Source organism: Rhododendron vialii, chromosome 11a (assembly GCF_030253575.1).
Source record: "Rhododendron vialii isolate Sample 1 chromosome 11a, ASM3025357v1".
NCBI classification, from domain to species: Eukaryota; Viridiplantae; Streptophyta; class Magnoliopsida; order Ericales; family Ericaceae; genus Rhododendron; species Rhododendron vialii.
In genome coordinates this window covers 21,636,778-21,660,557 of record NC_080567.1, presented here as the reverse complement: position 1 = coordinate 21,660,557, position 23,780 = coordinate 21,636,778, and the positions used below count along the sequence as shown (strand labels likewise).

The window sequence follows — 23,780 nt, the reverse complement described above, 5'->3', positions numbered from 1 at the left end:
TCACCTTCATCATGTTTGTATGCTACTGTAGTATACACTTACTTGATAACTTTGTTGGTTGATCTTTTAGAATGCCTTTTCCCACCATTGTAGACATCTTCATCTGGAAGTATTTCTCGGTTCATAGCCACTCAAGGGCCATTACCTCACACCTTTGAAGACTTCTGGGAAATGATTAGCCAGTATCGTTGTCCTGTTATTGTTGTTCTCACTCGGTTGGTTGATAATCACAACGTCCTCAACTGTATGGAGTTCAAGGTAATATTTAAGGTCGCGTTATATTCATCAACTGGTATTAGTTCCTACTTTGGCTTTGCCAATTTAAGTATAAATACTAATGGGATGATACATCTTGATGGAACCACGTCTTTAGTTATCAATATTCGACGGTGGTCTATGCATAGTACACATACGTCAGTATAGAGTAAATCTTCATCCCACATTAACTGTCTTGCGAGACATGTAGTGTACTTCCTTTCAAGGTACTTTTGATTGGCAATATTTTTCGCAGAGAGTTACAAGTTATTTGAGTAAATACAAAGCAATTTCTGAAAGTCAACAAACTAGCCATGCTCTTTCAACTTCAAATTCGACACTTCTTAATTTCTATGATGGATATGAGATCGCAGAAGAGGAAGGAGATCGAGTTGAACTAGAGGATGTGATATTTGTTGAGCCTAACATCGAAGAAACAGTGGATGTCGATGTAGAATGCAGTCATTATGGGCACATTGACGCTGATGGTAAAGAGAAATTTAACCTTGGTATTGGCAAAAAAGGAGGAAACTATAATTGAAGTTGATAATAAAAAAATTGGTATCGATGTTGGTGATCAAGTTGTTGATGACCAAAATAATTGTCCATTGGAGGTGGTTGATACTATCAATGAGGAGATTTTGGTCAGCGACATTGGCAAAAGTAAATTGGTGTTCGTAAAAATTCGGCTAACAATCATGTCGAAGCATACATCCACATAATGGATTCAAACCACGATTGTGGGCAAAACAAAATTAATGATGCTAATTTTGTCAAGTTTTTTGGAGTGCAACAATTTGATTGGGTTCTGAATGTTTGTCTAGTGCATCTTGTCAGCAAATTGAAGCAGGGAGAGAAAAGAGCATTGCATGAACATTTTTTTGTGAATTGTTTTTGGAAGAAAATCAAGAGGTTGAAGTATTTTAAGTATCTGTTTCATTGGAATGGAAGATGACAGATTTCCAACGATAACTCGAGGACGAGTTCTTATGAAGAAAAAGGAGGCTGATGTAGGATAAGACTCTGAAAGATTTTATTCTTATTTTTATGATTCCAGAATTATAAAAATAAGAATACAAAATCTTAATTAGAATTAGAATTTTATTTTGAAATTATATTATTAGGAAGTCTTATTTGTGCTGCCTATTTTGCACATTTTCAGTTTTCTTGTTTTAACAGGATTTAGAATTTCTTCTAGGAATTTTAATTCCTTTCATTTTAGGATTTTATTGGTCTTTTATTTTATTTTATTTTATTTTCATCTTTATAATTTCTTGACTGGCAAGAAATTGTCTTATCTATATTCCTACCTAAGATAGGATTTCTCTACTAGTATAAATAAGGGTTGTAACCTATTCAATTATTCAACTTTTACATCAATTATATTCAGAGTTTTTCTCTCTTTTCCTTGTGCGTAAGGTTTGCTTGTGGACTCGAGTTGTTTATCTCGTTTAGATTAGTATGTAATTAATCTCTTTGTTAATTCCACTGCGTCATTTTTAGAAAGTGGACGCTTATTTTGGGACATCCCAAAATAAAAATATGAACACTTAAATTGGCACGGAGGGAGTAAATTGTTTTCCCACATAAAGCAACCAAAATATCAAAAAACTACTGTTTATCCATCTAGACATTTGTACTCTTATTTATGCTATGAATGTCAATCTCAATTTCATTAAAGTTTTAATGTGTAACTCGAAAAATCTAGAAGTATCCTTGAAACTATAAAGAATCAATCTCGAGTATCGGATACATAAGGAAGTAGAGGTGGCAAACGGGTGGGTCTGCACGGATTGAAGCGGGTCATGGGTCAAATATGGGTCAAAAGGTAAGCATGTTGAAATGGGTCGGGTCGAATATGGGTCAAGTCAACCCCAAATCCACCCGCCCGACCCGACCCGTTTCCACTTCTTCTTCCTCTTTTTTTGGGTTTTCCTTCCCCTCTCTTCTCCCCCTCTCCCCTTCTCTGATCTGTCTCAATAAGGGGATTTAGAGAAGTAAAATTTTATGATTAAAACTCAATTTTTTTTGGAATAAAAATGAAGCAATTAGAGGCTAAAAAAGCTTTAAAAAATTAGGTTTTAACTTCTTTTTTTTTCATTTTCAAACAGTAACGTAACTTCGATGAGGAGTCAGAGGCCGCATTAGAGAATTGTCTGGAAGGCGATGATTGAATCGATTGTACAGTTTCGGTCTTCGTTGCGTTCGCTGAAGCCACCACATAGGTTTGGATTAAAAAGTCAAGTGGCTTTTTTTTTTTTTTTTTTTTTGTCTCTATTCAAAATTTTTATTTGTTTGTTTTGCAACAAACTTTTTATCCCTATTAGTTCGTCTCAACGAGATAATTGAAAAAGTAATTTTTTTTAATTTTACCCTAATATTTTTTGTACAGTAATATTCAAGATAAAACCCAACAACCAACTTTTTGGGCTTTATCTTGGATGTTTTCAAAAATATTTGGGTAAAAATCATAATTTTTTACTTTTATGGATATTCCTTACCTTGGAGTAAAAGAACGAGAGGGAGGGAAAAGTGGGAGGGCTCCTCTCCACGTGGATCATTGGCTGGTGGGTGGGAGTAACCCGTTCGGATAAATAAGCCACAGTGGCTTATTTTTTGTCCTTATTCAAATTTTTTTCGTATCACTTGGCTTATTGTCATTTTTTTGGAGATTATTGCATCCTCACGACAAGAGGAATCTAAAAAGTAAAAAATTTTGACCGAAATCTAATTTTTTTTGAATAAAGACGAAAAAATTGGCTTATTGATCTACTTTCGTCTTTATTCAAAAAAAATTGGATTTCGGTCAAAATTTTTTACTTTTTAGATTCCTCTTGTCATGAGGATGCAATAATCCCCAAAAAAATGACAATAAGCCAAGTGATACCAAAAAAATTTGAATAAAGACAAAAAATAAGCCATTTTGGCTTATTTATCCGAACACCCAATTTACATACGTGAAAAGCCGACCGACGGGAATTTTAGATTGGGGCTTTCTTTGGTTCTTTTAATTTCAATTCATATTGTCAACCCATGTAAATATGAGTTTAATTATATGGGTTAATCCATACCAACCCATTATATAATATGGGCGGGTTGGATTGGGTTATAAGTGGGCGGATTGGGTGGGTTAAAAAAATATGGGTTGAGATTGTCACTTCTATAAGAACGTATCATATTGTTTGTACCATAAATGGACCGCTCTTATCAACGAGATCTGTCACCGAAAAAAGCCTTCTGGAAAAGATATCTCCTGAAAATGGAGATCTCCTAACACGGCCAGATATCTCCTGCTATGTCAGCACGATACCTCCTGAAAACGGATATCTCTTGTTATGTCAGCATGATACCTCCTAAAAACTGATATCTCCTGACACATGGCAATACATGATAGCATTTGAACTCATCTAACTGCTTCAAGTTCATGGGGCTTAAATCAAGGAAGGTTGTTGAGATAATGGAGGATAATGGGCCCACTTTCTAGATAATGTTGAGCAGTTGGAGGAAGTTACAGAATAAGTGAACATGGGACAGATGGCACATAGAGAAGCCAATCACGATATATTTTGGGGCAGTTCCTATGTTAATTCCAATGTGTAGGTAGGAATTAATATATTTTAGCTATAATCATGGGAAAATTAAGTGGTCCCATCCACTACCACATGTTGAAGTTGTCACGCCCTCGATTTTCAACATAAATAAGTAATCCAATTTGACAAAAGATCCTCACATAACATAAATAATACCCAAAAGAGTTCCCAACTGTTTAACTTTACAAGCAATTCCCCAAAGGACTAAAATTATGCAACTTTGGCACCACGGCTCAGATCAACTTAATTACAAATACGAATCTGTTTAGAATATTACAATCTTCTTAGTCAAAAGGAATTCAAGAACAATTAGTTACAATTTCATCTTTACCAAAAGTAAATGAATTACAAAAGATGATTAAGTAACTAAAATAAGGTTAGCTTCCAACAAGAAATCTTCATGTCAAGGCACACCATCGCATGCAGTCTATTGCCCAACATTCGAACCTGAAAAGAAGAATTTTGTTGAGCTACACTAGCCCAGTAGGAAAATCTTTACTAATCTTATATGTAAATATGATGACAAGTGCCAAGAGAGGATAAGAAAATAAAGTTCGGTAGACGATAATCAATCAATTTGTAAATGAGCCCTTATCGAAATTGAATGCATAAACTATTTGACACTAACCCTCAGATAATCCCAACTCGACTCACTAACCCAAAATTCCACCATCGGTATTTCCACCACTTGCGTTACCGTATAACACCATAAGGATTACCGTGTTACCACCCCATGCGTCATGATGATCCCTAACGACTCGAGTTATCGTATTACCACCACTTGCATTACAACACCCTCTAAGTCTCCGTATTATTACCACTTGCGTTACGGGACTTCCTATCTCAACTTCTGACCCAAAATCAACTATTTCCTCATACAACATGCAAGCTAAGACTCCCCCATGAACACATTCTTAGATAGAACATCCTTCGTTATGCCAATGTCATCACAAATGCACCTTGAATGATTACAAAAATACCAACAATCTATCAAAAGCACTTAAACAACGTTTTAACTAAGTAAATTCTTATCTGGTTCTTGCTAACGGAAGACCAACGGAACGAGGATAGTGTCGACTAATCCAAGGGAGTCAATTAGACAAGTTTGAGATAGTTTAGGAGGTGTCCAAAAGGGTTTAGAAGTGATCGGAGGTCAAAACAATCGGCGGAGAAGCAATAGGTGCAACACTGGAGTTAAGCTCCTGGTGTCGACACGCATGAAAACCGTATCGATACAGTGTCAACTATCCAGAAAGATAACTGTGTGGTATCGATATAGCGCTTAAGTTGTATCGATACAACAAAGTTTCCAGCAGCGATTTTACAGAACTTCAAGGCAAGCACAACAACCCAAAATCCAACAACCCAAGGCACGATTTTACACCAAATCAGCATATAAACACATAAAAGAGGTAAAAAAAATCCCTACCTCGCAACAATGGCCGAGATTCAAGCGTTTTTGAACGAGCCCTAACCTCTCGAACTCCGAAACTTCGATTTAAGCTCGACCCAAGGAATTCCAAGCGCGAGAACGTGATTGCAAGGCCGGAGGGAGGTTGTTTCTTGAAGATTTTGGGAGATGGAGTGGAGTTTTGAGTGAGAGGAGAGGAGAGAGAGAGATGGCCGGTAGAGAGAGAGAGAGAGAGAGAGAGAGAGAGAGAGAGAGAGAGAGAGAGAGAGAGAGAGCTTGGGGATGAAATATCATCCTCTACCACACACACACCCCTTATATACCCATATATCCTTTTTATTACATCAAAACTCCTTCAAACTTCAATTCATTCACTTCAATCCCCAAATCAAATAATCACCTAATAAACCACCTTTCTCATTTCGACATTAATTAATCATTTTCAATAATTAAAGAAATTATGGGTCTCTACAGAAGTGGTCAAAGAGAGTTACAAAAGAGTGAGACACTTGACGGCTCAAGTTTTATCTTCAGTAGCAAATAAAGAGGGTGGGCTTGGTCAAATGGACATATGATAGCTTGGGAGAGTTTTTTGAGAAAGTGGGCAAAAGATGTGCATCATGCGGTCCAATTTTTTCTTAGCCCACTCAAGGAGGATTATGCCTATAAATACAAGAGTTGATTATTTTTAAGGCTAGGGGGCCACGACCAAAAGCTCACAGCAGCCATAAATATCTTAGAATCATCCTATCCTATCCAGGTAGAAGAACTACCCCAAGTAGTTAGTTATTATTTGTTTTTTACTATCTCCTTCCATTCAATGCAAATAGTTTATTTCTCTTGAACTTTGTTAGTTAGTTTCCAGTTAGATTAGAAGTCCTCTTCATTCAGGCAAAAAAAAGAACCAGATGGTCATTTCTCCTTAGGATATGCACATGCAGCGCCTGAAGGAGGTTCAAATTAGGCACAACATCAGCATCAACACTTGGAGCAGTCTAACTCCCGGCACGCCCACAATATCTCCTACACCCGCTAGAAGACATCTCACTCATCACATGCCAACTATTTGTTAAGGCTCTATTTCTCCTGCTTTTTGGAAAAAAGTGTTGCAACACATATACGTATGCACAATCTCCCTTATAGAAGTAATTCTTGAATTTCAACAACAAAATTAATAGGGAAATTAAGATCAAGAACTATAACGACATGCAATTTCAAAATAGAGAGGAATTAAGACTATAAGGTTGTTGTTCCATAGGGCAAAAGTAGACATCCTAAGCATGCAATCGCAATTGAAAACTTTCCACATGAACCGATGAACAACTATTACACATATTAAACACATATATATACTTCAAATTAAGAAACCAGGTTCTCGACTGGCTGTTGGAGTAGCATATTGCGGAGGTACCATTATCGGAAGGCATTGGTAGTCGCGAACAGTGGACAAAAAGGCACACAAGTGCTTTAGTTGACTTGCTCAAACTCATCTTTGCTACACGACTGATTGGAACAACTGGGAAAGAGCAAGAGAAACGAAACGTTGTAATGAGATAAAAAGTAATTGAGATCTATTAGTAGGTGAAAGAGAGTGGGGCACACACCTTTGGTTTTGATGTTGCAAATTCAACTTTCCAATGTTTCTACACTTCGTTCACCCAAGTATTTTTTTTTAATCTTACACAGTTTGCTCACGACGGTTCCCATCTCCATGCGATCTCTTGGCGATTCAGATGAACATGCAACTCCAATTGTCAGAATGGAAACCATGCAATCGTTGATCGAACTTCCATTGTTGTGCTCCAGTTGGATGGAGGGATCGACGATATCCATCACTCGTTCTGGCAAAGCATTCTTAACGAAGTTATGAAGATTAAGATGATCTTGAAACAAACTATCAGTTGGTCTTTTGCCAGTAAACATCTCCAGTAGAAGAATGCCAAAGCTATATACATCCCTATTAGTCGAAGCCATGTCACCCATGCCATACTCTGCAGATTGATTCAGTTGTTAGTCTATTTTAGTATGGAAAGTGAATCTGATTGGATGGCATGGTTCTAAACTCCTGATTCTTATAGAAAATGCATGCATTAATCTGTGGAGCCAGATGGTATTTATGGATATCTGCTACTTAATATGGTGGTTATTGATTGATGGGGAGAACTTAGGACACTTCGAAGATAGCTACTATCAAATCATTGCGGAAATGTCATATAGGACGATATAATTTTTTAAACATATTTTTAATAGATTTTACACAGTTATGGATTTTTCTTTTCAATATGCAAAAGATTATTAGGTAAAGTCTTCTAACACAAAAAAACAGCATATCGAAATAATTAGGCTTCTTTTCAAAATGTTTGCTTTGTACAAAAAAAAAAAAAAAAGCAGAGCCATAAAGTTTCAATTTGAAACTTTGCCCTTAATCCTTCGTTTTCTGGGCAAACAAGGAGGTATTTTTGGTGACTTTGCCCTTAATCTTGACGTCCCCAAATCCAAGGACTATCTATCTCCCCCCCCCCCCCCCCCGACTATTTTATCCCCTTCAAAAATGACTAATAATCTAGTTGGGATTATTAGTCCCGGGATTAAAGTTTGCACAAACGCGAGACTAAAGAGGATTGGGGTGGCGGGGGGGTTGTTAAAAGTCTTATCCTACATCTACTCCCCCTATCAAACAGGGCCTAAAACATTAAGGACATAGAGTATGTATAGAAAGGCATGGAGTTTGTATTGGCGAATGCTTCAAATGAAAGGACAAACATATGTAGGGGTCCACTAGTTTACACAAAGCCAAGCTTTATAGATTAAATTTTATAGTTGATTGAAGATTTTGTACCTGGAGCGATGTAGCCTATTGTTCCCCTTATTGCACTTGAATTGCTTTGATGTTGCGGTACATTTGTTGAGGCTGCAGAAATAATTTTTGCTAACCCGAAATCTCCGACGTGGGCAACCATTGTATCATCCAAAAGGACATTACTTGGCTTCAGATCACCATGAATGATTGTTGACTCACAACCACAATGAAGATATTCAAGTGCAGAAGCAACATCAATAGAAATGTCCAGCCTCTGGATGGCTTTTAGGTACTCGTGCTCTGCTCCATTTTGATGCAGCCATCCATCTATTGTTCCATTTGCCATGAATTCATATACTATGGCTTTGAATTCATTACCATGGAAGTCTATGCTAGAACATGCACTTAATACCTTCAAAAGATTTCGATGCCTTATGGTTTGAAGTGCTTTGCATTCTAACATGAAGCTCTTTAAAGCCCCTTTGAGCTGAAGATTGAGTACTTTCACTGCCACAACCATCATGTCTTGATCAAGGATCCCTTTATAAACATAAGCATAATTCCCAACCCCTACTAGATTAGCCTCTGAAAATCCATTGGTGGCTTTGAAAAGATCTGCATATGAAACTCTTAGAATTTGGTGTTCGAAAGATGCCTTAGAAGAGTCCTCCTTCCTTGAGACACGTTGTCGGCGATGAAACATAAAAAAGCTAACTGCCAAAGTTGAAGATATTACAAGAGCAACCACCACATATAGTATTATCTTCTTCTTGTAAGATAGTTTGTTTGTCTTGGACATTGAGAATGGGCATGGAGGAAGATTTAAGTCAGCAACACCTCCACATAGATTATCCATTCCCACAATTGAAATTGCATTGGCATTTCGAAAAACTCCTTGTGTTGGAACTTCTCCATACAGCATATTGAAAGACAGATTCAGTTTTTCTAATGCAAGCTCACCAAAATAATTAGGGAACAACCCCGTTAAATTGTTGCGTGAAAGGTCCAACTCTTGTAAACCCCTAAGCTTGCTCAAACTTTGAGGTATCTCACCTTCAAGTGAATTTCCTTCCAAATGAAGCACTTCCAAGCTCAAACATCCACTCAAGGAATTTGGAATAGACCCTGATAACCTATTATTGGACACATCAAAGTTTGCGAGGTTTTTCAAAGACCCGACTTCTGATGGAAGAGAACCAGTCAATGAATTATAGCCCAAATCGAAAGAAATCGAAATCGATGAAAGATTCATGATTTCGAGAGGTATTGAACCATATAGATTATTATGAGAAAGATCTAATGCTAACAGCTGTTGACAGTTGCCCAGACTCAAAGGTATGCTTCCGCGTATGTTATTTTGCCCCAAGATGAGAAGATTCAGTGCACTTAGATTACCAAGTGAAGAAGGAAGTTTTGTGAAGTTGTTAATGGGTAAAATCAGTTGCTGCAACTTATGAACTCTACCAATGGTGTCGGGAACATGGCCAGAAAAATAATTGAGGAGGTTTCCGATACCCGAAGGAATACTTCCATGTAGTTGATTCCCCCCTAGAGACAAGATGCTAAGATCGATAGAAAGATTGGCTACGGAGTTGGGCAATGTACCTTTGAGAAGATTGTCGTTGGCAAAAAGAAATCGTAATCGGTTGCAGTTTGTTAGAGATGAGATAAAAGAAAGGTCGTCTTGCAACCTATTAAATTGGAAGTTTATCGTTCCAAGATTCAAAAGTTTTCCAAGATCTTTTGGCATCGGCCCGATGAAGTTATTGACACCGAAGTTTATAAATTCAAGACCAGAAGCATTAGACAACGAATTAGGAATCATCCCTGTGAACGAATTTTGAAATAAGCCAAGAAATATAAGATTAGGAAGTTTTGATCCTATATCAGGAGGAATACTTCCTTCAAGTCGGTTAATTTGTAGTGAGAATACAGTGAGAGTGGAGATGTTGTATATGACTGAAGGGATCTTTCCAGACAGCTTGTTATCTTCGAAGCTGAGAGCTTTCAAAAGCCGAAGCTTAGCAATGCCCTCTGGAATCTCTCCATGCAAATTACATTGGGAAATAGAAAGCTTGACAAGATAAGAGAGGTTACCAATGGAAGGAAGGATGGTTCCCGAAATTTTATTCTCATAGAGGAATAATTCTCGAAGCTTTGGCAAAGACCCTAGCTGAGTTGGGATGTTTCCACTCAGGTGGTTATTATCCAAGTACAAGTACTCAAGATTTGAGCAGCGAGACAGGTTGTTGGGTAGTCCACCGCCAAACGAGTTGTTGCTGAGCTCTATAAATTGAAGGCGAAATAAACGACCGATCTCCTCCGGGATTGGGCCATGGAAGTTGTTGTTTGGAAGAATGATTCTCCTCAGGAAGGAGAGGTTTCCTATATGAGGAGAGAGTGATCCAACAAGGCCTTTGGATGTTAAGTTCAACTGCACAACTCTATCGCGATGCAGGCGGCTGCACAGAATGCCATTCCAGTCACAGTGGTGGATTGAATCATTCCAAGAACTGAGGGCACCAAAGGAGGAGGCTTGATCATCTATGGCAGCCTTGAAGGCTAATAAAGCAAGTCCATCAGTTTCATTTGTACTCATGCCGAAAGTGGACGGAATGTTGCACCACCACACAAGGGCAGTATAGAGCACAATAACTAACGACTTCGCCATGATTATTTCTTTTGTTGTGTGTGTGTTTTGGTTCTGTTCGTGAATATCCTTTCATATTGATGTTTTATAGAACAGAAATTTCTCCTTAACGTTTACAAGGCGGCAGGTGGGTCCCTACTTGGAAGAAAATTTTCTATGGACCATGTAGTAGGTCAATTGTGCGCGTCTCTTTGGGCAAACAAGGTAGAAAAAATAATCATTTAGGGAGGATATTTTTACTCTCCTTCCTTTGTATACAAGGTTGTCAAATCGTGAATCTAATCGAGTATTGGATTTATGCTTTTCAGGATCGTGAATTGTAATGACTTGATCCAAATTTTGAAAATACAATTGGGAAATGTATTTGCACCTACATAAGAAAGATACATAATAAAATTGAAAATTTAATTTAAGCTTAAATCTGTATTGAAGTTTATTTTTAATTTTTTTAATTTATGATCACGTGGTCTAATAGGAAAGACACTTGTACATAGTAAGAAAAATAGTAATACAACAAATTAAATGGATATGTGTGCCTTAACACTATAAAAGTATGTAGCCTAATAGGTACGAATGAGCTTATATGAAAACATTTATGAATTGGTTAGAAGCTATGACTTACGAGCCCTTCCCCCTCTATGATTTATTGTGCCCTTTCTGCAGAAATAATTTTATGTTTTCTTTGGCTCCTCTCCGTACTATCTTTTTTTCTTTCTTTCTTTTTCCACGAAAGTGCTCCCTGAAGTCTTCTAAAGTCATTTCTTCTCTTCTTTTCTCTTTTCTCTTTTATAAAGAAGAAAGACTCAACGTGCTTTGGTCTAAAGATTGGATGGAAAATGGAAAAATGTTCCCATGCATGCTTCTAGCCCCATGGAATCTTTGCAAAATAAAAATAAAATATAAGATTAAATAAAACAGCAAATGGTCCTAACAAAATGAAAATTAGGAATAAAATACACACTTTTTTATGTGTTTTATCAGTGGTAATTGATGACTTGAGTGAAGGGAGAGCTGCACAGTAACATCAAGGTGTACAACGTGGAGGATTATAGGGGTGTCGATCACTTTGGATGTGTGAGAGTGTGAGTGAGACTTGTTTGTTGAATTTGATTAATGAGAATATGTTTTGTGTTTGTGAGTGAACCTCTCTTGCCCATGCACACCTACCCTCGATTGCTGCCAGTGACAAGAACATCGACGCAATTTCCTGCAACTGAATATTATTTGCGAAATACACCACGCCGGTGCCCATAGTTTACGTTTCTATTTCGCAGGTCATTAATCAAGCACACCGGAAACCACCTCACCCAATTTGGAGGATCAGATGAGTGGCCGAAGGACCTCATTTCCGAAGGTGCCGGAAACTGCTTCATCACTGGAATTTTTGTATGGAGTCCATGTACACAGTGGGTCAATTTGGCGTGTCTATTGTGTCACTGGGACTTTCACATGCAACTACCAAGTACTTGTATGCATAACAACAAACAACTAATCAAAGGGCGCCGCTATTCGCAGCCCTTTATTTTCTCCCGTAGCCCACAATATTTCGGTAAATGGTTGTTGAAAATCATAAATAACATTTCGGTAAATTGCTGTTGAAAACAAAATTATATTTCGGTAACTACATGTCGAAAATATGTTCAACTTTGGGTAAACAACTGCCGAACATGCATTTTCGGTAAACATCTGTTGAAAAAAATATTATATTTCGGTAATTAGATGCTGAAAATATATCTCAATTTCGGTAACTAACTGTCGAGTATAATTGAAAATTTTTAACGGGCTATGGGAGTAAATAGAGGGCTACGAATAGCAGCGCCCCTAATCAAACGCCTCCACTTAACCACCATTAGGAAATTACGATATTGACCCTGATCCGCAAGTACATGTCATACTACTTAGTTCACAATCACGTACGCTAATATTTTTGCTATTTTTTTCCGTCTTGCCAGAATTTTTGTTAAAATTCATGTTTTATTTTTTGGAATAATCATCCGTCTTGACGAGATGAGCCTAAAAAGCTAAATGCCTAGCCTCCATAGTTAGAAGTTAGATGCAAGAATAGATAAAAGAAAATTCAAAAAAAAGAAAAGAAAAGAAAAGGGGAAGTGACCTCCACAAATAAAGTTAATTAGCTGTTAGATATCAGGAAATTAGGTAGGAGGGGTTCACCTCCGAAGTTAGGAATTAGTAGTTAGAAAATAAGGGTGTCAAATCTCAGAGACTTGGAACAAATTACAATTACACGGAAAATTGATTTCTAAACTAACTGAAGGAAGGTTAATTATTTGGTGTCTTGAGGTGTCGACTAGTTTAAATAAAATTAAAGGATTTCCGATTTCTTTAATAAATAAATGGAAGCTTAGGGTGTCGGGTCCACTGCTAGTCTTGTTACAATGAATTTTACAATCTTTGTATCAGTCTCATGATTTAATATATTCATGTGACCACGATATATCCAGTTATTCAGTGGCAGATGCTAAAGATACTGGGAAAACAAAATGGAAACATAAGTCAATTGAAGATATGTTGGGCATTCCGAAATCAAAGAAAAGAGGTGGCAGGAAGAAGCAAAAGTTGGTCGTAGCAAGAGCCATATTGTCATCTGAAGAAATTAATAATACGAATAGAATCATTCTCGACCATGATCAGGCTCAAGCAGTATGGGCTCTCGACGAGGCTCAGGCAGTTTGGGACTTCGAGAAGACTCTAGGTATGGGCTACAATGGTGAGGAGGAGGGTCAGGATGATTGCTCGAATGGAGGAAATTGATGAGGAGCGTTATAGAGCCATGTTGGCTTATGTTTTTTGGTTTGAGGAGTTAGGTTAGGATGCTTTTCTATGGGTGTTTTATCTTGGTTGGCATTTCACCAGTCTTGGGTTGTTATTTCCTATTTGGGTCCGGCGACATTTGAGCATCGGCGTGCAAGATTGCCATTTTATAATTATCCCTTTACGCCGTTGTGATGTCTCGTACTTAGGATCCTTTTAATTTTGTAATTTGTTTCAAAAAATTAATAAAATCTTTTTTAACTTATAGTTGCAACAACCCATCTTACTCACAAGTACATATGGCATGAATTTTCATTTTTGTCATGAAAATGGTGGAGATCATGATGTAAACTTTTTGCCTTTGAAGAATTCCTCCTCATTTCTCCCTCTTGTCTTTTTCTTTTTACTTGAAGAAGTTTTTTTCTTTATGTTTTCTTTGGCTCCTCTCCGTACTATCTTTTTTCTTTCTTTTTCCTCCAAAGTCCTCCCTGACCTGAAGTCTTCTAAAATCATTTAACCTCCTTTTATAAAGAAAAAGACTCAACGTGCTTTGGTCTAAAGATTGGTTGGAAATTGGAGAAATGTTCCCACGCTTATAGCCCCATGGAGTCTTTGCAAAAGAAAATTAAATAAGACTAAATTAATAAAAACAGCAAATGGTCCCAACAAAATGAAAATTAGGAATAAAATATACACTTTTTTGTGTTTATCAGTGATAATTGAGGAGTTAAAGCGAAAGGAGAGCTGCACAATGGGTGCACTTCGAATGATATATAAGAAGGTATTATTGAATCACAGTTAGAGGTGTTTGGATGTGTGAGGAATACCGCAATTGTCTGCAAGTATCTGATGCATTCCTTAGCCGTGTCGAAAAAATTAATTATTTACTGGTCAAAAATACAAACACATCTAGACCATTGATTATTGAAATGGACGGCCTGGATGAAAATTCTCACACGATCCTCACAGAGAGATCGTTATAGAGGATCCGAATCCATGTCTAATTTGGCAAGGGTAAACACCCCTACCTAACAAACCACAAAAATCTGTAACAAACTCCACAAAAAATCACAACTAAAAAATTCATAAATAAATTTCGTAAACAACACACAAAATTTCATAGCTTCGAGCCGTCTTTTTTTACCTTGAGCCATCTTTTTTTTACTACAAACAACATCACAAAAATTCTTAGATAACACAAAAATTTGTAAATTCCGTACGTAGCCGTGTGTCCTGTTCTTTTAGGCTTTGAATCCCCGGCCCTGTCCTGTTTTTTGCCTTCTTTGCTGTCTAGTTTTTGGATTGTGTGTTAGTTTAGTTGTTATCTCATCAACAACAATATATCCCTAGCTAGTATTAATATATATATAACGTTATCTTTGCACTCTTCTAATATTGAAGTTAATAATAATACTATTTTCGTTTTCCTGATCACTAAAACGGAACAAGGTGAGCACTTCAGGGATTAATAGCTATCGGTAAAACGGCATTGTGTCAATACTTAGCGGCAAAACAGATTAAACGGCGTCAAATTAAAGAAATTTCTTATGGCGCTCAAAACTCTTCCATTCTTTCTCTGGGAACTTTTCCTCTTCTAATGGAGATAGAAGACGCAAAAGAATCAGTCATGGTAGAAACTTGTGCGCGCACTATATATCCAGTTACTTAACTTCTTAGTTCACATGTAACAATCAACTTATGTTTTCGTATATTCACCATTGAAAATTACAATATTGACCCTTATCTGCAAGTACATGTCATACAACTTAGTTCACACTAATATTTTTGGTATTTTTTGTTTCGTTGATTAGTACATCTTTTCAGAATTTTGCTAAAAAATTTGTGGTTTGTTTTTTTGATTAATCATCCGTCTTGACGAGGCGAGTCTTAAAAGCTAAATAGCTAGCCTCTACAGTTAGACAAATAAAATACACAAGAGGGGTTAACCTCCTGAGTTAGAAGTCAGATGTAAGAACAGATAAAAGGAAAAACAATTTGTAAAAAAAAACAGAAAGAAAGAAGAGGGAGTGGCCTCCAAAAATAAAGTTAATTAGCAGTTCGATATCAAGAAATTAGGGAGGAGGGGTTAACCTCCAAAGTTAGGAATTAGTAGTTACAAAAGAAAATATGTCCTTCGAAATTATGTCCTCTACAAAGCTATATTAAAACGGTTGGGAGGTGCAACAATGAGCAGTTTTTTCTTCAAACAATTTAAGTTTTCGTGATGTTTTCTTTTCTTCTACATTACATACATACATATACTGTATGAGAAATTATGCAATTGGCAAACTACCTGCAAAAGTAGTGAAATCAAATCTAAGATAAGTTAAAAAAAAATTCTAACCTTCAAATTCAAATCAACATCACTTTTCTATTACTAGTAGTTATGTGGATGTCCCCGCAACAGCATTGAAAATTGATCGTTTTAAAATCGTGCTTCGGTCAATCTAAATTTTAGGAGCAAAGGGAAAAATGTGGGTGTCGAACCTCAGAGAGATGCTCTTTATTTTCATCCGCTTTACCCCTTTTGCTCTGCCTTCTCTCTACTTTCTCTCTCTATCTTTTTTCTTCCAAGGGTTTCTGCTGGGGGGTGGGGCTGCCGCCGCCCACCTCCACCTCCCCCTCTCTCCTCCAGCCGGCCACTCTCCTACTCCATGCCGCCTCCTCTATCCCTTCCCTTTGCCCCTCTTTCCACCTCCGCCACAGATCTTCTACCCTTCCCCCCCCTTGCTCTAAACCCTCAACCGCTCCTCCCCCGCCGCCCCCTTCCGCCGCTCCTTCGCCGCCCTCTTCCGCTGCTCCTCTCAGATCCATTTCCATCTCCCTTCTCAAACCCCCTCTCCGCCCTTCCTTTTTCTCTGCTGCGGGTTAGGGCTCGGTTGGTTGGGGTGTTGTGTAGTTGCTGTGGTGGTTTGGCTCCTCCGGCGAATAAGTTGCCGGACCCGTGGCGGCGCTTCCGGTGATAGTGTGGGTGACCGGAGTTTTTATTTTCTGTCTTTATTTTCTGTTGTTTTCGGTTTCCCTCCGGTTTCGGAGCGGTCTGTTCCCTGCGTGGAACCTTCTCCACCCTCTGTGGGTGTTTCTGTTCCCTCAGTGAGTTGCGCGACGGGGAGGATGGTGAGGCTGGTCAAATTACCGCTGCTGTCCTCGTTACCTTTAGCGTATTATCCCTGTGTGGAGCTTTTTTTCACGTGCATTTGTGAGTGTCTTTCCCTCGCCTTGGGGATTCGTCCTTGGATAACCCGGTCGTTGTGGTCTGCGAACCCAACGACGGGCTCTGGTGCTTGGGAGTCTGTAGCCTCACGCGGGCAATTTTCTGTTCTTTTATGAGCAATGAAATTGTCTGTTATTCAAAAAAAAAAACCTCAGAGATCAGAACAAATTACTTTTACACGGAAAATTGATTTCTAAACTAACTGAAGGAAGGCTAATTATTTGGTGTTTTGAGGTGTGGACTAGTTTAAAGAAAATTAAAGAATTTCAGATTTCTTCAATAAATAAATGGAATCTTAGGGTGTTGGGTCCTGTTAGCCCAAAGGTTTCTATAGAATATCTTATTGATTTTGATGATAACAAAATATTTTGGAATTGAAATATAATTAATATTGTGATATTTGGTACTCATTTGAATACATGTTTATTTTGTAGGATTTGGTTAAAGTACACTGGAAACATTGCTACACCAAATCACTATCTTCAATAGCTAAGATAAATTGAAAGGAGGAAGATTATTGACAAATCTTCTCCTAACTTAATTGGCTAGAGATTGATTCAAATGGATGAGTTATCGGTTTCATGATTTTATATTTCCATCGGCTAATGGAGCTTCCCAAGTTACAAATGCATGGATTGCACATTTTAGTGGCAAAGAAATGGAAACTACAAGAGTTGATTGGCTACCTAAATTGGTTTTAACGGCTAAATGATGGGCTCATTAAAAAAAAGGAAGATTGATTTCCTGATTGAAGAAATCAAGAATGGTAAGGGAGGAGCCTGTTGTGTCTAACGGTAAAAGTTCTCCAACAGTCATATTCTTTGAAGAATAAAAAGAGAAGCAAGAGGAAGCATTACACAGAGAACTTTCGAAGGAAATTGCTGTGAGCATCACTTGAAAATCTATCAGACATACAACTACACTTCATCTTGATATCTATACACTTGTGTGTGAGAGAGTTCGTATTTTGATCTTCATTGTAAAAGGGATTCTACACCCTTATTCATACTCCTGTGAGAGTTAATCTTTTTGTGAGTGATTTTGGAGAGAAAATCACTTGGTGATTAGGTGTTACTAGTACCGGAGTCAAAACTAGTTGGGTTAGGTGTGACTAGCACCGGAGTCAAAATTAGTCGGAGCGATTGGGGATAGATTGCTCGTTGTAAAGGTTGTCTAGCACCCGCGAAGCTAGAAGATTGTAAATATTGGAGATAGTACTGCAGCGAATCCCGAGTTGGACACTTGGGGAGTGGACTAGGCCGTGAAGTTGCGGACCGAACCACTATAAATCCTTGCGTTCGATTCTCTCTTTCCTACTCTCTTTACTTTCAGTTTTGCATATCTATATCGCATGAGTAGAATAGAATATCATTGAAATTATAATTGTAGTTGAATAGATTGCAATTAGTTTTTTAAAATTCCGCGTTATATTTGAGATACCCAATTCACCCCCCTCTTGGGTTGCTATTTGGACCAACAGGTCCACCGCTAGTCTTGTTACAATAAATTTTACAATCTTTGTATCAATCTCATGATTTTATATATTCATGTGACCAAGCACGATATATCCAGTTATTGTTGGCTCTCAATTCAGCGCTAGAGGTTACTGGAAAAACAAAATGGAAACAAAAGTCAATTGAAGATATGTTGGGCATTCCGAAATCAAAGAAAAGAGATGGCAAGAAGAAACAAAAAATGTGTTATGTTCAGGTCGACAGTAGCAACTGCATTATCATCTGAAGAAATTAATAATAGCAATAGAATCAGTATGGCCTCTCGACGAGCTAGGCTCGAGCTGTTTTGGACTTCGAGAAGACTCTAGGTATGGGTTACAATGGTGAGGAGGAGGAGGATGTGATCAGGATGATTGCTTGAATGGAGAAAACAGAAGAGGAGCGTTATAGAGCCATGTTAGCTTCGGATTAATGTTTAATAGTTTGAGGAGTTAGTTTAGAGTCCTTTTCTATGGGTGTTTTTATCTTGGTTGGCCTTTCGCCAATCTTTTGTTGTTATTTCATCTTCGGGTCCAGTCGGCACTTGATCAGCAGCATGCTTGATTGCCATTTTTTGATTCTCTCTTTGCGCCGTTGTGATGCCTCGTTCTTAGGATCCTTTTAATTTTTGTAATTTGTTTCAAAATTTTAATAAAATCGTTTTTGCTCTTCAAAAACAAAAAAAAAAAAAAAATGTTATACTATAGCTACAAGCTATAATAATATCTTCAAAAGCAATCATGTGCTTGAGAGTTTGGCATGAATCATGTTTAAATTATCGTTACAACAACCCATCAGCTTTGTGTACAATTCATCTTACTCACGAGTACATATGGCATGCATGAATTTTCATTTTTGTCATGAAAATGGAGGAGATCATTAAAACTAATTTTTGCCTTTGAAGAATTTCCTCCTCCTTTCTCTCTCTTGTCTTTTTCTTTTTACTTGAAGAAGTCTTTTTCTTTATGTTTTATTTTTTTTCGTTCTTCTTTCTTTTTCCCCAAAAGTGCTCCCTGAAGTCTTCTAAAATCACTTCTCCTTTTATAAAGAAAGAACGACTCAATAAAGGAAGACTCAACGTGCTTTGGTCTTAAAGACTGGATGGAAAATGGAAAAATATTCCCATGCTTCTAGCCCCATGGAATCTTCGCAAAAGAAAATCAAATAAGACTAAATAAAAACACCAAATTGTTCTAACAAAATGAAAATTAGAAATAAAATATACACCTTTATGTGTTTATCAGTTATAATTGAGGAGTTTAAGTGAAGGGAGAGCTGCACAATGGGTGCACTTGGAATGATACAGGAGCGGGTATTATTGAATCACAGTTAAGAACATCAAGGGGTACAAGGTGGAGGATTTTTTGAGGTGTTATTTTGGATGTGTGAGGAGTACTGCAAGTATCTGATGCATTCCTTTAAGAATAAACAGGTTAACCGCGTCATTTTCAGGTTATGCAGGGTGAATCTGACCCAAACCCGTTTAGCAATCGTGTTCTCGAGTTATGTTATATATATATATATATATATATATATACGTGTTTTGTGTCAGAAATAGTCAACTTTACCTGCTAACTACGTGTTGATCCTTAGCCGTGACGTCAAATCCGGCTAGATTAAATACCTCTAACTAACTACAAAATTTCGTAAAGAACACCACAAAATTTCAAAGCTTAGAGCCGTCTTTTTTAACCTTGAGACTGATGTGCCGAAAACGAAATTGAGAATATAATAATTTAACAAGCGATAAATAATAACTCAAAGATATACGTGGTTCCGCTCAAGCAAAAAGCAAAAATGTACTCCATGGGGAAAAGAGCAAGAGGATTCACCATAAACGGGGAGAGAAACACAGAGCCGGCTATACCCGTAACTCTCAACGACGCACCAAACAGATATCTAGGGACAAATCTCTGGTGGAACCAAAAAGGAAGACACAAATCCTTGGTAGAACCCTAAGAGATAAACAAAACCCTAATATATAAGCCCTTGAACAAAAGAACATACATAAGCAGCCTCCCAAACCTCCTATTAATAGGGGACCAAAAACTGGACAAAACCCTAAAATTTGTGCATAACAGCCATCACGAGGGCCCGTGCCAATTTGATTTTCGCTCGGGCAAATTTTACTGCAAGCTAACTGACTGCTAAGCGGCTGAAATGGCCCGGGCCAATTTGGAAATGGCCCGGGCTAAAATTACCGAAAGTGCCCGATTTTTGTTTCTGCTGCTGTTGCTCTCGCGATGGAATTGAAGGCAAATTCCAACAAATCTCCACCTGGACTTGAATTCCCTCATACTCAACACTATAGGCAATCCTCTACATCAATCGCTCATCTCTCCCAAAAGCACCCCACGGGGCAATCACCAACGGCACATACGAGGAAGGAGCACACCTGCTTTACCTTGTAAACATGACTTAGGAAACCAAGCCGCACATGCCTCCAAATTGAGCTTTCATCTTCCAATGGGCACCTCCCACCCAACGCATCCTTCCCAGATACACACGAAGATCTGCTCAAACTCCCCACGGAGTTAATTACCAACTCCACCACGGAGTTAAAAACCCAACATCAAGTCAACCTCGAATTCACTGATGAAGAATGATACGCACCTAAGATTGCTTGATTGTGGTGCTTAAGTCCATTAGTTAGAAGTGCTTTTAGCTATTATTTGTCGTTTTTAGTCAATATTGCTCGTAAGGTAGTTTGTTCAGTGTTTCAGGCAAAACGCCCTTAAAAGGCGTATTTTGAGTGCAAAGTCAACCCCCAAGTTAATTCAAGAATCATCGCCCGGTGGAACTTGTGCCAAAGTGACCAAAGAACGAAGGCGAGGAGCATCGGGCAAGCCAACGGTCGTCGGGTGTCAAGATTGGGAGGCTGGCTTGAAGAACCAGAGATAAGCATCCCGTATCGATACGAATTTATGGTGTATCGATACGCGTTTGTTACCTTTCCAAGCAGAGCTTCCCGTATCGATACGGCCATAATCTGTATCGATACGGGATTGTTACGGGAGATTGGCCTTTTCAGCTTAACGATGTGGTATCGATACTTTGCTTATTCTGTATCGATACGGAGAGCCTTCGGCCAGATATTTTGCTACTTTTTGGGCTTTCCATTTATGGAATACTTGCCTTTTATAGTATGTTTTTAGATATTTGAGGAGAGAGAAACCCATTGTGTATAAATAGGGGTCTTCTCTCTCCCTTTGATATAGAGGGTATTTATTAGCTTTTATTTTTCCTCCATTAATGGTCTTTTAAGCTTTTCAAGTTAATTCCTTAAGAACTCAAGTAAGTAATTCTCGTTTGTTAATTTCTCGTTTATTAAAGTTGTTCCTACGGACTAGATCTTTTATAATATCAAGTTTGTTTTCGTTTTTATCGGTTAAAAGTCATGTCTCGATTTTATGCTTTCTTTTATGCTTTAGCTATGTGTGAGTAGTTGATAGGCCAAGTCTCGGGGTAATCTTTCCCGAGCACTTAGGTGGTTATTTGGTTCTCAAACCTTTGGGCTTAAAATCTTGGTTTTCGGAATTTCATTAACCTAGTCTTTTTGGTCTAAGCGAGGCGTGTTAACTCCTTGGTATGAAGTTTAGTCAAGCGGTCTTGGCAAGCGACATATTGAGGGCTCGTGGCCCCCTACGTGTTAGATACATTAGCAAAAATAGGTTGATTTAATTCCGGTTAATCACATCTTCCGATAAATGTAGTCTTTTACAGCTAAATCTTCCGGGCGTGAGCACGCGGTCGTGACTCTCGCCTGAGTTATAATTGAGAACCGGTAACGACTTAAGTCAAGGGTTAGACGATCCCTAGACTTGCCTCCTTTAAGTTAATTAGGCGTTATCCTAGTCTTTTGCCTTGGCAATTTTCCACCGTTAAAAGCAAAACCAAGTTGGCCGTCTTAAACGCCACAATCCACCTTACAAAATCTACAATCCGATTAAGCTACATTCGAATTCTCTGTGGGTACGATCCCGGACTTCCGGATATTATGCTATCGACGACCTAGCCCTACGCTTGGGGTGTTTCAACCTTATTGGAAGGCGAGGTTTGAAGGCGAAGCAAAGAACCCAAAGATGTAGCACCCAAAATCGTACTACCATCAAGCACATAGAGGTTATTCGATTCCTGACCTTTCATCAAAACACAAGCACCCTTCGAAACCCTAGCGGTATGCTTCCAACCTAAAAAGTCAAGAGTACCCAAAGAGATAAGGTTCCTCTTCCGGGCACATGCCGAATACCAAACAACGTCCTCACAAAACCATCATGCATTCTAACTTTAACTGTTCCAATCCCAACAATTCTACAGGTCCTGTTGTTCCCCATAAGAACTGTACCACAGTTGACCGATTCATAAGTATCGAAATAATCTTTATTTGAAGATATGTGGTAAGAACATTCGGAGTCCATAATCCATTTGGTATTCGAACAGACATCACTGATACTCATAGAAAAAGCCAAAAGTAAATCATCGGAGTCATCTTCAACAATACCAGCAACAATCTTCTCTTCAAACTTATCGTTATTTTCCAATTTAGGACAATTTCTCACCATGTGCCCGTATTTCCTACAGTAAAAACACTTTACTTCAGCCTAATTTGCGGAACGAGAGCTAGAAACCCCTCTACTACCATTATCCCTCTCTGAAGTTCTTCCTTGCACCATCAAACCCTAAGCATCGAAATCACCACCCTCACCATATACCTTTTTCCTCAATTCTTTTGAATACAAACTAGACTTAACGTTCTCCATGGAAATCGTATCCCTCCCATACAATAAGGTAGTAATAAAGTGCTTATAGATGCAGACAAAGAACACAAAACAATAAGGGTCTGATCATGATCATCAATCACAACATCAATATTTTTTAAATCCATAATAATTCGATTCAACTCATCTAGATGATCTTAAATAGGTGTACCTTCCCTCATACGAAACATATAAAGGCGCTACCTCAAATACAACTGGTTGGTAAGAGACTTCGTCATATAGATGCTTTCCAACTACAACCAAATACCGGCAGCCGTATCCTCCTCCCCAACCTCGGGAAGCACATCATCGGCTAAACACAACTGAATTGAACTGAGCGCATTCGCATCGAAATCCTCAAACACATTATCCGGCATATCAACAGGCTTCTTGGATTTCCCCAACATAGTCTGGTGTAATCCTTGTTAAACAAGCAAAGTCTTCATCTTAATATGCCATAAATTGAAGCTAGTGCTCTGCCCATCGAACTTCGCAATTTCAAAACAAGTCGACATTGAAATGATCACCAATTGCACAGTATGTAATAGAAACAAAAGCCTCGGATTGAAAACCCAGTATTCTAATACCAATTTGTTGTGCCGAAAATGAAATTGAGAATATAACAAATCAACAAGCGATAAACAATAACACAAAGATATACGTGGTTTCGCTCAAGCACAAAGCAAGAACGTACTCTATGGGGAAAAGAGCAAGAGGATTCACTATAAACGGAGAGAGAAACAAAGAGCCAGCTATACCCATAATTCTCAACGAAGCACCAAATAGATATCTAGGGATAAGGGTCATCATCGGGCCGGGCCGGGCCGGCCCAGCTTGC

At 38.2% G+C, this 23,780-nt stretch overlaps 2 protein-coding genes across 5 annotated transcripts in view; one reads left to right on the top strand and one right to left on the bottom strand.

The window, feature by feature from the left end:
* Positions 1-23,780, top strand: part of LOC131308260 (protein-tyrosine-phosphatase PTP1-like) — a 30,693-nt gene that overhangs the window by 1,841 nt on the left and 5,072 nt on the right. For 2 of the 3 annotated variants that reach the window (XM_058335130.1, XM_058335133.1), the window contains exon 4: positions 94-1,657. In XM_058335130.1, coding sequence (XP_058191113.1) covers positions 94-423 — 330 coding nt within the window. In that variant the 3' untranslated portion in view covers positions 424-1,657. Of the gene's footprint in view, positions 1-93; positions 1,658-23,780 lie in introns of those variants that run through there. The other variant, XM_058335131.1, reaches the window with a different exon arrangement.
* LOC131308259 (probable LRR receptor-like serine/threonine-protein kinase At3g47570) lies at positions 6,424-11,113 on the bottom strand. Of its 2 annotated transcripts, none has more exons than XM_058335129.1 (3): positions 8,096-11,113; positions 6,861-7,097; positions 6,424-6,772 (listed from the first exon to the last, which is right to left on the bottom strand). In XM_058335129.1, exons 1-2 carry the CDS (start codon positions 10,725-10,727, stop codon positions 6,883-6,885), a joined length of 2,847 nt encoding a protein of 948 aa, XP_058191112.1. In that variant the 5' UTR covers positions 10,728-11,113; the 3' UTR covers positions 6,424-6,772; positions 6,861-6,882. The 2 variants fall into 2 exon arrangements, with proteins under 2 accessions (XP_058191112.1, XP_058191111.1); XM_058335128.1 differs by having other exon boundaries at positions 6,430-6,772; positions 6,861-7,247; positions 8,096-11,104.